This window comes from Bombus pyrosoma, linkage group LG8 (genome assembly GCF_014825855.1).
Source record: "Bombus pyrosoma isolate SC7728 linkage group LG8, ASM1482585v1, whole genome shotgun sequence".
In the NCBI taxonomy this organism is placed as follows: Eukaryota; Metazoa; Arthropoda; class Insecta; order Hymenoptera; family Apidae; genus Bombus; species Bombus pyrosoma.
Window position 1 is genome coordinate 7,853,226 of NC_057777.1, and position 14,505 is coordinate 7,867,730.

Below are 14,505 nucleotides of genomic sequence, written 5' to 3' on the forward strand. Positions count from 1 at the left end.
CGTCAGTGTGCGTTCGTATGCGCCGTCAATTGAAGTGATCGTGGCCGTGACGTAGCGTTTCGAGGTCGTCGATAACGCGTCGAGAGTTCCGATTGGGACCGAACATTTCCGTTGGTTGAGTTTTAATGCATGAGCGAGTTCTTCGGTAATGAAATTCATGCTAGAGCCGGTGTCTAGCAGGGCTCTACAACGGAATGGTTGTCTCTTATTGTTTTGTATGTTGACCTGCGCCGTGACTAAGAGATCATGTTGTAATGGTTTAGAGGGAACCGAGGTCAGTAATTCGGTCCTCTGTGATTCGGTCCCAATTAAAGTCGTCTGAGATAGTCACTTCCTTTCTTTCTAGACGATGACTTTGATCCGGTTGTATGTGTACGTGTTGGGCGAGGTTCGTGTTTTAGTGACGTTCGGGGTGACGACCGGGTGAGACGACCTGGAAGACGACCGGTGTAAACGACTTGGAAGACGACCATGGCGATGTGGACGCGCGTCTCGAACGATGTGACGAACGAGGAGTCGGTGAGCTAGGTGAAGAGCGTCCGCTCGAAGACCGTGACTTGCCGTGACGTTGGTGTTGATGCAAGTATGTGTGATGTCGCTGTCTGCATATGCAACATGAGCCGGCAGAGCACTGGGCAATAGTGTGTCCTTGGCCTAGACAATTGGTGCAGAGGGAAGCCCTTTTGACGATTTCAAGGCGATTTTTGACTGACGTCGCCTTGAAGACTTTGCAATACCATATTTTATGTTGTCCCTTGCAACTTGGACACGCCGTCGGCCTATGTGTAGTGGCGAAGGTGATGCTGCGCGGCGCGTGTTGTTGCTGTCGATTGTGTTTGTCGGAAGCTTTTTTTGTCGTGGTCGTTGGGCTTGTTCTGTCGCTGTTCGTCCGTGTTTTGAGGAACTCTACCAGATGTGTATAGGACGGCATCTTTTTATCCGGTAGTGTTCGTTGCCATTTACGAATGATGGCGGACGGTAACTTTGAAGTAAGCAATTTGATAAGGACAACATTTGACGTTATCGGCTCACCTAGCTTCTCCAAGGCTTGGAGATTTGCCTTGACCGTCTCCAGAAAATCGTCGATTGCCTCGGGTGTCTCCTTGTTTATTTTTGGATATTCGAATATCAAGTCCCAATGGTGCATGCAGACTTGACGGTGGCAGTCGAATTTCTTCTTCAGAATATCAATCGCGATGGGATAATTAATTTCCGTAACGTTCAACGATCGGATGCTTCGCGCGGCCTTTCCGGTTAAAGAAGATCGAAGGTAGTAGAATTTTTGTGTGGCAGTGAGTCGATCGCTTCGATCTATCATGGACGAGAAAGCGTCATAGAATGAATGCCAATTCTCGATGGCACCGTCGAAAGTAGATAGTTGAATTTCTGGCAATTTGATTGCTGTCGGCTCGGCGACATTGGGCGAATCGCTGCTTGGCGATTTCGACGACGATGATGCTGGTGCGTTATCCATTAGAATGTGTAATCGAACTACCAGATAGTAATAGATATTGGTTATATCGGACACGCGCGAGTCGGCCCGCTCGCCTAAATCTTCTAATTCATCTTGCAATGCTCTATACTGTTTCCACGTGTCGTCGAGCAATGACTTATACGCCGTCACAGAGGCCTTGTTCCGTCTGTTAGATTGTTCGTACTCGTCGAGTTGTTTTGATAGGGTCATAAATCGACTGATTTGGAAGCCTCGTTTACGACGCAAGGAGGTAATTTTATCTGTGCCTTCCATTGGTAGCGGATCGTATGACAATGTAATGAACGAGCTTACCTGTGGTTGTGTATTCGGATGTCGCTCGTCACGGTGTGTGTCTCGACTGGCGTCTAAGACGTTTCCTTGCAGAAGTTGACCCTTTGTTTGTTGACGTGAGGATGCGTGGTTGCGTTCTTCAACCACCGAGTTATGCCTCTTCAAAATGACTGCCCTTGGCGTTACTTACTTCGCTGGAGTGGTAACGCGTCCGTTGTTGTTTATATCGGATTCACGTGGCGCTGTATGATAGTGGGTGTCACTGGTGTGCACTTTCACTCGACACGTGATCCGGCTCGAAGGACCAGAAAATGTTACGACCGTTCGTGGAGAGACGCGATCGCGAGGAAAGCGCGTCAGCGGGAGGCGTAAATTCTCGCTACGATTCAGAAAATCGACGCCGCGAATTAGTCGTTCCTCTGTGTCTGTTAAGATGACAGAGGTGGTTAGTTGAAATTAACACTGAATTAACAGAGTTAACTAAAATTATATATTTGACANATATATATATATATATATAAACAACAGGATAGTGATGCGCCACAAATTATTTGACAGATGATACAGTTAATTTGGTGTAATGATTCGACTCGACTTTGTGTTTTGTATTTGGACGACTTGTAATTCGTTGGAGACGTTAATGTTTTTCGTTTGGATACTCGATCGATACTGACTGCCCTTCGATGGGCCCTTTGTGTTTCATGGGAGACGATCCCCACCATGCTCGGGTCACGCCACCAATCACGCGTGTCATCTTATGAGTGTTTGAAATAACGAAACGAATCGACGTTTCTCGAATCTTCTGCTTGATGCTGGCCGCCACATTGCATGTGTTGAGCTACTTGAGATGGCTCGCTTGCGACACTGCGACGCCACGAGCGACGGCCAGGAACAACGGCCTCTGGAAATCCACGTGGCGTAACACACTGTTACTAAGATACTCGGACAGTCAACATCGGATTGCTTCCACAACTCTCGAGCAAGTCTTCACCAATTCGTCACCAAATCTTCAACAGTGTTCGGTCGATCCCCAGCGAGTCTTAGTCATTCTTCAAAAAGTCAACAAGTCGAATACAGTCAGTCGACATCATCATACGCAACGATACGAAAAGAGTCTCAGGTCGTACTCACTCGTCGTTGTCCGTTCAAACATTCATTATTGTATAACACCGAAGTTGTCGGATTGATTAAATACATAGTAACCTGTTAATCGCAGCGTTATTTCAATTAATCAGTATTATCCCACAAGAAATAAGGCATCGTACGATTCGTGGCGTCGATTAGTCAATCGTAACGGGAATTTACGACTCTCGTTGGCGCGCTTCCTCGAGATCGCGTCTCCCCGCGAACGTGCGAAAGTTCACATACATGACGTGATACGGACAACTAGCTTCTTAGTAACATAATCAGCAATATTAATGTTACATAGTCTTTATTTGCTTTTTGAACGTAAATAATTAAGTGATACACTCTCTACTCTATAATTTAAAATTTATATGTTTTCTAAAACGCAATCAAATATTCATGAAATAACTTTTTCAGGGACATTAATAAAAAGATCAACGAGCTGTTAGAATCTTTAAGTAAACTTGAAGTAAATGCTACGGATGAAATAACTCCTAGAACCAAACAGAATTTGTTTAAAAATGATATAAAAAAGGTATTTGATACGCTATTTTTTTATACCGAAAATTTGTATGTTCGTTACAGGGAAAAAACATTTGTTTTTTAAATGGTACTGATTCTCATGCATTTTCTTTGGAATTTCAGATATTACAATTTCAAGGCGAAATTCAGGATTTGCGAAAATACAATGACATCGCAACGATACCGTTGAAAAATTAAACAAACTACAAGGATTCCGATAAAATTATTGATCACTTTTCGATACGATCAATGTCCATTTCAACTACGCCAGGAATATCAGTCTTGACATGTTTATTTAAATAAATCAGTAATAATCACATATTGTTTCAATAATGTTAATTACATGTACGTTACTTAACAAGTACAAGACGGGACAACTGGAAATATTATTGTATGCACATCATTCTTTCTTTCCATGTTTAAACAGTATTGACAAAAGAAAACACGTATTAAAAAGATATTTGCTATAAAAAAGCTATACATACAAACAGTTATTCGTATCAAATAGAAAGTAAGCTCATATTGAACAGAGTAAACATGTGTAAACGTATCAACCTACTTTAGTAGGATAAGAAAAAATATACGTGATCAATAAATCAATATTATGTAAAAGAAAGAAGAAAAAAGAAAAAAAGGATGGTAAAATATGCAGAACATTTCTGCTTTCCAGCCTTCCCGTGAATACAATTCTTTTTTAATCGTTTTTATGTTCAATCGTCACGAAAACACGTGGCGAGTATATATAAAAATTCTACAAAGTGATAATCCGAATTAAAATAGATTTCATAGTTACATGAACGATTTTCGTAACGATCGAACTTTTCCTCCTCTTCTTTTATACATGGCACCGCATCTCAAGTTCTAGTATGATACTTATACTTCGCTAAGGGTCGGAAAATCACATCTTAGTCCGTGATACAACTGTTTTGTAATAGTACTATGATCAGTAGTAATTATAAGGCAAATATCTAAGATTTTCATATTTATTTGAATTCTTTTTCTCTTATTTAGTTCACCTTATTTAGTTAATTACTTTCTATCTTGGCTCTGTACATTTGATACACTGACGCATACAACGTGATACGAACTAGCTTGTTAGTACCTAATCAGCAATGTAATGATCTAACTTTATCTGCTTTCTCTTGAATAAATAGCTTCGCGGGAAACAATTATCGCGTAATTTATGACTGATTCAGTTATTTTCGATAGGACAGATACTTATCATCATTAATAAAAATAAACAATCGTATAAAACACAATGTATATATATGTAACTTGGACGTAATAAAATTAAATTAGTGATTAACTAACTTTTGAATACGTATGGAAGCTAGTGAAATAATCAATATTTTCTAAACAACTCTATATATCACATTTCCTGGTAATACATACATGAGTACTATGTAATGTAATGTAATGTAATTATAAAGCCAATTGGGATACATTAAACATAAAAAGGCCTTACGATAGGCTTAGGATTTTAAATATCGATTATGTACACACTTTAAAGTGAACATATTTTTACCAGGCAGTACTGTACCTATAGATTAAATTCTCTTAAAAACACGGATCTGATGTTAAAATGTGTCCTTGTGTCCTTTTTTTTACTTTTATAGCGTTTCAGTAAGAATGAACCGAATGAAGCAAGTTTACTTTCTCCTCTTGTCTCATGGTTCTTTCGCCATTCACACCTGTAGTTTTTATAAGAAAATATCTTTCGATAGGTTAAAAAAGCTTCGATTAATTCAGTAATTGAACACACATACTGGCATTATCCTTTTTCACCATTCAGCATTCAACACGTTATATACATCCGCCGATTTTTAAAAAAACTTCATATTAACATACCAGCATACCGGGTATACTGAAATGCTATAGCATTGTACTCACAAACACAAATATTCATAAAATTAACAAATTATCCTTATCGTGTTTTACCTTTGCTCTGTTTAAACATTAATATTGCACGTTTTACACTTTCGAATACAACGTTGCGGCCTACTTCATGTTATATATACATCGTATGTGAATATGTAGTTAAACACATTTGGGTGATCTTTTCTTTTTTTCTTCTTCCTATTTGTAGTTTAAAACAAACATCTTGTAGGACAGTTTTTGAAAAGGAAGTACGAGTCATTAAAAATCTTATAATATAAAATCTGCCCATATTCTCTTTTTTTTATTCTTAAGAAAGTATTCTTGACGATCAATTTCTTGTCCTTTGCAGGAAAACACACGATAAAGAAAGCTTTTCTGGGCCGTTTCAGAAATAAATAGATTTCTATGTTATCAGAAACTTCATTTTTAAGCCATAGAAGCCTTCTTTGCAGATGCTCCGAGTAGATACACTTTATTCACAAATATCACTGGTGTATTCACTCTTTGTTAGAAACTTCTACACATAGTCTTGATTCCGGGATGTTCCTCGTGTGCTGGATTTAAGTCGACAAAGCCTAATTTACTGTAAAACTCATGAGACTCCTTATCCGTATTTGACATTGTAGTATGTACACCGAACGAACCTGCAAAAGAATTCGTATCATATGACAGATCACTCCATAAATAGTAATTAAAAGACTATGCAAAAAGCTATTTACCATTCGCTCTTAAAGCGGCAAGAATACACGTAATTATTCTTTTAGGAACAGATTGGTCCGTAACACTTGGTAACACAGCACATAAAAGCTTTGACGGATGCTGTCTGCACAATTGTTCAGGTACATCCGCAACAAATGAGTGGAAATACTGTATGGCATCCTATAAATAAATTTCAAAGATTAATATACTATCAATTTTCAGATTTAATAATTAATAAGATAACGAATTTCAGACAAATACCTGAACATTCTGTGGTAATTCATTAATATTATCCTCCAATGGATATTTCATTCGTAACTCAGGAATCCAAGAAATAGATAACTTCTGATAATAAGACTTTACATTTAAGGCAGCCAATGCATAACCTACTATTCCATTTTCATCTTCGACAACCATACACAGTTCTGGGCTCAAAGTTATGTAACCGCCTACCAACCTGACATTAAAAGTTCAATATTTGCAATTGTCTATTGTAACAACAAAAAATGCAATTTGTTATAAAGAAAATATATCCTTACCGATCTGCAACTGCAGATGATCCCACACAGCCGCATATTTTATTGCACACATCATAAACTGCATCTTCATCACTTGCTAAGTAAGGTCTAATTGTATAGATTTTACTACTGGGCACTTCTGGTGCTTTATAAACAAATAAGTCATTACCACTATCCACTGGAATTAATCTCTATAAAAAGAAATTAATATTAAGTTTCCTTTCCTCCACCCTCTCTCTCTTTTTTGATTACATATTTAACTTAAAAAAGATATGATTGATAAATATACCTGTAGATCAGCCGTAAGTCCTCCACGGAATACCCATGGTTCTTGTTCTCCACTCATAAAAGTTTCTTTCCAGCCATTCGAGAACCCTATCCCAAGATACAGTACAGCCTTAATATAGTGGTAACATACAAAACATTGCGAACGCGCGATTATGCAGTTTGTAAAATTTATAGAATGGTCTCCACTGCTCTGAACACTAATTTTGCTTAAAATTTGTAACATGCATAAGTAGACTTCGATCAATGGTACTTTATATTTCTTTATCTCGGTCACACTACTGTATCCTTTGCATTATTTTATAGAATCGAGAGAATCGTACTTGCGAGATAAAGAAACCATTAACCGAAAACACAAAAACTACGGTGCACCATTTCGATAATGTATAAAATCTTACGTAACTTGAACACGTTTCAATTGATTGTTTATTCGTCTATCTACTGAACAACTTTAAAATAAAAAGGAGCAAGAAATTCATAAGCTAATTTGGAAAAACGAGTCTCGTTACAGGGAGATTGACTTTCCATCCATAGAAAATTACATTTCTGTATTAATGCTGAACCAATTATGATTAAAATAAAGTGTAACAACAAAAAAATTAATGCTTAAAGAATGTTGCACCAAAGTTCGCGCAATGATAAATTCCTAGGATAATGGAAAGGAAAATGGGATTGGTGGAATGGTAATCCAGTTTGCCAAAATGCGCCTGAAATAAAACTCCTATTACTCCTGAAAAGAATACAGTTTCTGGAACTAAAAGAAATTAGTACAGGCAAGTTGGCAAAAGGAGGATGTATTACTGGTCATTCACAATTCATGAAAGATGCCTTCAATGAACATAATAAAAGCATAATATGCGGTGAACATTATTGATTTTTTGCAAATAATATGTTAAAAAATTTGAAGAAATAAAAAAGAAGCACAGACGATACAACTTTTGTTGATTGTGTTTGACCAGTATAATTCTCAGGAAAAAGCTCTCAATATTTTATAACATTGTCCTAACTTCGCCAATCTTTTCGAAATTTTAGATGGACTTACTTCACATGCAAAAATCATTATTACAAAAGATTTATCGAAATGTTATCTTTAAAAATAAAAGTGAAGTTTACATTAATACAATTTTTAAATATATTCGTAATACATATATACACGAATAAACTAAAATACAGTTACAGATATAAATGTTGTAAAATAAAATAAAAATCAAATAATGGGACACAAAAACGCTTTATATAAAATTTCAATAAATGTTTTGCAAGAATTTTTGCAAAATAAGAAAGTATGTCCATCGTGTATCAAACTACATCAAGTACTAGTAATATTTTGTTGAATATACATAGATTCTTCAAGGCATCAGAACGCTGCTTCTACGCGCAAATCTCTTGCTTATATTAATTATAATAATAATACTTTTACAAAGCTTCAAACTCGAACTGAAATTCTGTCATAATTTCCATTGGTTTGAAGCTTTGCTAGTCGCGCGCTTTTTGTTGGATTACTCAGACTGGTGAATCGCATACATGTGTAGCTTCCCTGGGTAAACGTTGTCATCGTCGACGGGAATCTGCCAAACGCTATCAACAAGACAGAAAACACAGAAACGTGAATTCAGTGAATTGAAGCTGTACTGTTCCTGATACACTTATACTGTTGGCAGAAACTATTTGCTGAAAGTTCATCTTTGTTCACTGTATGGTAATAATCCAAATATATGTTACCATGTTGAAATATATAGATTGTGAACTTCTGATAAATAAATACAATAAATAGATTTCTGCCAAACATTATCTGTGAAAGAAAGTCAGCCAATATGTTAATAGCTGGCACAAGGTTATTTCAAACATGGTATTTGTTCAGGTCCACATAGATGCTGTTAAATAGTTTCCCAGAAAGTGTTTGCTATGAAAAATCCTTTTGCCGAATATTGCGCTAGAAAGTCACATCAACTCTCATTGTTTTCATGACTTGTCCTATCATGATAATATATAGCAAAACATATACAGTATTTTAATCATATTGTCAGAAAAAGTTAATGAGGAAATGAGAAATGTTGTGACATTCTTTATTCGCTAGTAGAACTATAAATAGGAAGCCGTTAGTCGACAAATAAGAAAATTACTTGGTAAGAAACTATATACAGTTAAAATTAAAACAATTTATTTCAATTAGCCTTAAATACAGAATAACTTATTAAGTTCGTGTTTCAGTTTTGTATAAGAATTAATGTTTGGTGCAATTGTATAATGCAATTCTATAGTGCAATTGTATTTTCAGGAAATATGAATGTATTAGGTAAGGAGAGTAAGTTTACTTTATATTTTTAATTTGTTCTGATTTCTCGATGACTTACGGCAACCCTGCTTGTTCGTTTACGCGCGCCATGGTACATTTGATTCTAAAGCGCAGAAACAAATGTACGGATGCAATTTCATAGATATGCGATCTATGAAATATTTCGATTCCAAGTATTACTGATGCATGTTTACGTCCTGATTAATTAAAAAATAGTCAAATTATGGAAAACAATTTTCGAAAGAATTTAGTGAATTTAGTGAACTCAGTCAAATTGAGAGTTCTTTTTTGTCTAACTTTTTATATTGTATAAATATTTATATATGCAAATTTTAAGTATATATAGGATTTGTTGTATATACAGATTCGCAAAATTATATTTATTATTTAATATTACATTCACGAAATGATGTGGCTCTTAATTAAAAAGGTTATTATCTATTTTTATTTTTTGGTAATTATATGTGCAAAAAATAAATAATTTTGTTTGTTTTAAAAATAGATTAACAAAACATCAGTAACTCTTGAAATTAGTAACTAATGTTTTTTGCGTGTTTTATGATCGTATAAATTATGTCATTTTACAAGGAAGTTATATACAGTGTAACAAATTCACAAGTTTAAAAGAAAAATATTTTCTAGTTATATGTTTACAGAAAAATGTTTAAGAAATAGTATATAAACGGCTTTTTTAGTATATTAAAATGATATATAGTTCTAATTCCTACAGTATTATACACCATTAGTTACAAAAATTATTGCCTAATTCCTAAAAAACACATCTTTCTTGTAAAAAGACAAAATGAGTGAGTTAAGGAACGAATATAACATTACACTTACCAATACTCGAGACACTTTTGTTCTGAAATATAAGTATAGGTAATAAATTATAGTACTTTTGAGAAAAATTAATAACAGCACTGATTTGTAGCACAACAAATACTTATCGCGACATAATACGAAAACTAAAGAAAAAATAAAACATAATGAAATTTTGTGTTATGTAGTTTTTATAATTTTGTCATTGTACCAGCATACTACCATTTTGAATGAACTTTCTTCATTTATTTTAATATTACTCATATTTCTATACATTTATATTTAAAGGAATGAATATTGGGTAAATTAGGAAGTATTTAAATAGAATTAAAAATATGAAATACTTTTGATATTACTTTCTACTTGATTTGGAGCATTTTCCTTAGATTCTCTCATCTCTTTTAAAGAAATATCGAAATATAACGACATACTGATGGATGTATTGAATTTTTTGTAAGAATATAATGTAACTTACCCAACCATTTCACATAACTGTTTAAAAGAGACACGACTCCTCGCATGTCCCACACATACGAATACAGATCATACAGTAACTCACGATTATTACAATATGTAAGCCTCTGAAATAATCTATTTACGGCATTGCACATATCGTTTAACTTAGCTGCTCGCGTGTGCCATTCTTCGATCTAAAATTTATTTAAAACAGTTATATATATAGTAATGTAATATATACATTATAATATAATATATATATATCTTAGTTGTAATACATTGATAGAAGAATTGCATACATCAGATTCTGATACAGTTTCATCCTCTTTTGATTTTCTCATAACAACATGAGCATTACTTTTCAACCAATTAAACTCTTGCAGTAATTGAATGCCTTGACCACCGTGTTCAAATGGCAGATAGAAAAGATCGCATAACAGCGATAAATCTTCTTGCGTCAATCGCTTGTCAGCATCTATCGATTCTTGAGACTCTTGATATGCGTTATCACTGTTATCATGATTTTCACTGTCATTTTCAACGATCATCTGAGTACCATTTACAACAGGGGAGGTGCCATCCACTTCTACTTGCATACTGCCAGAGGCTTCACTACATGTCTATGAAACAAAATAAACAATTGTATGAATTTCACAAGTTCCATAGCTAATGACACTTAAAGAAACTCACAGAAGTATTTTCTACCATAGCATCATCCTCTGTTTGAATCTTGGCTGCATGTGCTGGAGAATTATTAGGTGTTGTATTACAATCCATTGGTTCCATGGATGACAAAGTATTTGAACTTGGTACATTTTCCACACTAGTAGAAATTGATGGAATAATGGGTTCACTAACAACAGTCGTTTCAGATACCAAAGAATTCATGACGGGACCAGTGGCAGGTTGTACGTAGCTGTCAGTAGTTGTCACACTTGAGCAAACCTCAGCTAATGCTTGAAGATGATTGGAATTATTTACTGGTGTCGGTGTTGCAGGAACGGTAGTTGTAGTCGTTGTGGATGTGAGACTCATACATGTATTTACAGAGGGAATTATTGGAATTGGTACAGTTGGAGCGACACATGGCTGTGGCTTCGCTATGACACCCCATGCAGACCGTTTTTTGTTGAATTCCACTAACCAATCGGTAATAGCATTTTTCAAAGCGTGCCGAGGATGATATATATTTGGAGACATTGTTAAAGGAACATCTTCACCAAGCACACCATCTTCTGTTTCAGTCTCTAATTTTATGTCAGCTGATACAGTGTCATCTGAAAAACATAAAAGAGAACAAAATAATGCAGACTTAATTTATTTTTTAATTAAAAGCAATTAGGTACTCACTCAAACTTAAATCCCTTTTCCCATCAACATTACATCTACTCCATTGAGCTAATGTATGAATTGCTATAAAATTTGCTCCATATTCACAATTAGGATTGGTTAAAACACCTCTGAGTTTAGGAATCAGGTCAGGAGATCTACCAGAATATGGTCCTAAGAATACTCGTTTCTGATCATAATCATTGGCATGTAAATTATCCCATATGACTGGTGGCCTCCTCAGAACTTCCGTAATCTCTTCAATGGACTCAACAGTTAGAAGTCTGGATATTACTTTAGGACCAGTCCACATTATATCAATTTCTTGAGCCAATTTACTACCAAGTGTGTTAAGATATTCCGAAGATGCTACATTTGGCATTGCCCGAGTTGCACAATATTGTGTTGGACACAATAAAAATCTAGGTTGGCCAAGATGTTGAAAAATATCATTTGTAACAGAAACCTATAAACAGATTATTTTAATTAATTATGAATAAGATATTTTATAATTATTATGCTGATTAAATCATTTAATATATACCTGTGCATGAGCAAAAGACTGAAATACTTCTTTATCTGCTTCACTCATTTCTGGCTCTATATCATCAAATAATAATGCAAATGCAGTACAGCCAAACTGGCTAACTTGCTCTAATTTTCTTTTTAATACACTAACTTCCTTTGCACTTGAATAAGTGATATCCAATCCTGGTGATAATGCATAATAAAATGTGATACCACATTCTCTTGCAGCTGTTATCAACCCTGTTAAATGTTCTGCTTCTTCTACCGTGTATAAGTCTCTCCAATATGCTCGATGCTTGTAATCATCTTTTGGAGCATATAAATACGAATCCATACCCCATTTTTTTAATCTGAAAATTAACGAAGGAAGCTTAGAATACTGTCTTTAACATGAACATGAATAAAAACTGATGTAAAATACTTGCTTTTGAAATAAATCTTTTCTTTGTTCTGTAGTCCAAGGTCGCCCATAAAAACCTGAAATATCAAATGGTATATTTTATGCAAACAATACGAGTTACTGTAATGAATAGCGCATTCCAATCATTCCCCCTCCTATGTGAAGCCATTGCGAACGATGACCAAATATGTATATTTCACGCCGTAGAAAAACCGTTTATGTACCTTCAACGACACCGCAGATAAAATTGCCATTTTTCGTATTCAAATTTGCGGCCCCATTTGTCTCCGCCATTGCGGATCACAAGAGGCACGTTTGTTTAGTACAGGACTACAAAAATGGCTAAACAGTACTCCGATACAAAATGCTATCGTTTCTTGAAAGAACGTAAACCGAAGCTGTTACAAATGCTACGTTGCTCACAACACGATTCTGTTGTGCGACCGTCACGACAGCATTACTCGTTTTCTTGATAAGAAAAAAACCTCAGTTCGGAACAGTGCAATTCCGATGCAATAAAAACCTCGTCTCTAGTGTTTCTGACAGGCTGCGCCCGCTGTTCTGATCGATACTGATTTCTCGATCTATCGACTGTACGTAGAACGATTAACGGAAGGCTCCGTTGGATGGTGGTGACACCTGAGATTCGAATCGAGGATACATTTTCGAATATAAGAACGCTGTCATTCAGTATCGTTTTGTAAATTAGTCCAATATACCAGTTTTGTTGCATATTTAAAGCTACAATTATTTTTAACTGTATCTGAATACATGTGATGAGAAAATGACCGATAACAATAAAATGTAAGTACATGTATATTTATTGGATGATAAAAACATTAGTGTTTATAAATAGTTTTATACTAAGACTCAATTGTGATTTATAGCTGTGCATGATACATGTTTATTTTAAATCAAATATTTGCAAACGTATAGAGATTGAAAGTTGAAGTTGCATATCTTTATTAATTAAGTTAACATTTTTTTGTACATATTGTATATATATAGATAGATAGATAGATAGAAAATTTGACCGAAAAAGAATAGGAGAAAGTTCCAATGTGCACGAAAAGACGTCGTAACAGATACTCTACATGCGTTGTTACCATCGAATCGTTTCAAACGCCTGTATGATTTCAAAATTAACAAAGTCATATCAAATAGATATCAAAATAGAATAAGCAATTTGGAAAATGTACTTTAATATATTCTACATTCTTATTTTTACAATCGATCATATGTTTTCATTTTTATTAAATCAATTAATGTGAAAAAATAATTTACTATAACGTTATCTTCTTACTTCACGGTTTAAACTTTTTGGTTAATTTTTGATTGATGAAAAAGTATATAAAAATACTAAAAGTATTATTCCTTGAGACATCTATGAACTTGTACAAAGTTTAGGTTTATACCGAAAATATTTAACACATGTTGTAAATGATGTACTCTAATATCTTAACAAATTTTACATTGCAAAGATTACATTCATTCTCAGTAAATTATTATTCGGTATAAAGTATAAATTCAACAGCACGAAATTCGTCCTGTATGTATATATATTCATGCTGGTTTTATCAGCGGCATCGATTAAACGTAGTCAATGTATATGTGATTTCGGTATCGTATAACCTCAGTGTTAGTTCGTGCCGCAGGAAACGCCACATAAAGTACAGTCCTGCAATATTCCTTTACACACGCAATTAAATGTTCAACATATAGCCTCAAACGGAACATTACTAGTGAATTTTCATGAAAAGAATCGGAAGATACACTTTTACGTGTTACTATTTATGTAAATGATAAACTCAGTCACACACACAAAGGAGCTTTATTTCTTTTATGAACAATTAAGTATTAATTAAGATAGAAGCTGATCCGTAAA

At 34.8% G+C, this 14,505-nt stretch overlaps 3 protein-coding genes across 9 annotated transcripts; 1 reads left to right on the plus strand and 2 right to left on the minus strand.

The window, feature by feature from the left end:
• Positions 1-6: 6 nt before the first annotated feature.
• Positions 7-2,203, minus strand: LOC122569959. Its single transcript, XM_043731673.1, has one exon. The coding sequence runs from the start codon at positions 1,745-1,747 to the stop codon at positions 398-400; it is 1,350 nt and encodes a 449-aa protein (XP_043587608.1). The 5' UTR covers positions 1,748-2,203; the 3' UTR covers positions 7-397.
• On the plus strand, positions 2,198-4,203 carry LOC122569960. Of its 2 annotated transcripts, none has more exons than XM_043731674.1 (3): positions 2,198-2,885; positions 3,308-3,425; positions 3,536-4,203. In XM_043731674.1, exons 1-3 carry the CDS (start codon positions 2,575-2,577, stop codon positions 3,608-3,610), a joined length of 504 nt encoding a protein of 167 aa, XP_043587609.1. In that variant the 5' UTR covers positions 2,198-2,574; the 3' UTR covers positions 3,611-4,203. The 2 variants fall into 2 exon arrangements, with proteins under 2 accessions (XP_043587609.1, XP_043587610.1); XM_043731675.1 differs by having other exon boundaries at positions 2,198-2,744.
• LOC122569957 (protein O-GlcNAcase) lies at positions 3,689-13,176 on the minus strand. 6 transcript variants are annotated; one of them, XM_043731663.1, is made up of 13 exons: positions 12,845-13,176; positions 12,646-12,697; positions 12,237-12,570; positions 11,714-12,158; positions 11,069-11,640; positions 10,642-10,983; positions 10,383-10,557; positions 8,296-8,370; positions 6,797-6,882; positions 6,529-6,698; positions 6,251-6,446; positions 6,010-6,169; positions 3,689-5,934 (listed from the first exon to the last, which is right to left on the minus strand). In XM_043731663.1, the coding sequence occupies exons 1-13, from the start codon at positions 12,912-12,914 to the stop codon at positions 5,798-5,800; spliced, it is 2,814 nt and encodes a 937-aa protein (XP_043587598.1). In that variant the 5' UTR covers positions 12,915-13,176; the 3' UTR covers positions 3,689-5,797. The 6 variants fall into 6 exon arrangements, with proteins under 6 accessions (XP_043587598.1, XP_043587601.1, XP_043587600.1 ...); XM_043731666.1 differs by having other exon boundaries at positions 8,317-8,370; positions 10,663-10,983; positions 11,054-11,640; XM_043731665.1 differs by having other exon boundaries at positions 10,663-10,983; positions 11,054-11,640.
• Between the last annotated feature and the right edge of the window lie 1,329 nt (positions 13,177-14,505).

What these genes read in the sequence shown, in the direction of transcription:
- LOC122569957 (XM_043731662.1), bottom strand. Translation starts at nt 12,914, where the DNA reads ATGGCGGAGACAAATGGGGCCGCAAATTTGAATACGAAAAATGGCAAT. An exon ending in TATCTGCGGTGTCGTTGAAG is followed by an intron (nt 12,698 to 12,844) that starts GTACATAAACGG and finishes TTGATATTTCAG; the next exon opens with GTTTTTATGGGCGACCTTGG. An exon ending in GACTTACGGCTGATCTACAG is followed by an intron (nt 6,699 to 6,796) that starts GTATATTTATCA and finishes TTCTTTTTATAG; the next exon opens with AGATTAATTCCAGTGGATAG.
- LOC122569960 (XM_043731674.1), top strand. Translation starts at nt 2,575, where the DNA reads ATGCTGGCCGCCACATTGCATGTGTTGAGCTACTTGAGATGGCTCGCT. An exon ending in CGATACGAAAAGAGTCTCAG is followed by an intron (nt 2,886 to 3,307) that starts GTCGTACTCACT and finishes TAACTTTTTCAG; the next exon opens with GGACATTAATAAAAAGATCA. An exon ending in TTAAAAATGATATAAAAAAG is followed by an intron (nt 3,426 to 3,535) that starts GTATTTGATACG and finishes TTGGAATTTCAG; the next exon opens with ATATTACAATTTCAAGGCGA.
- LOC122569959 (XM_043731673.1), bottom strand. Translation starts at nt 1,747, where the DNA reads ATGGAAGGCACAGATAAAATTACCTCCTTGCGTCGTAAACGAGGCTTC.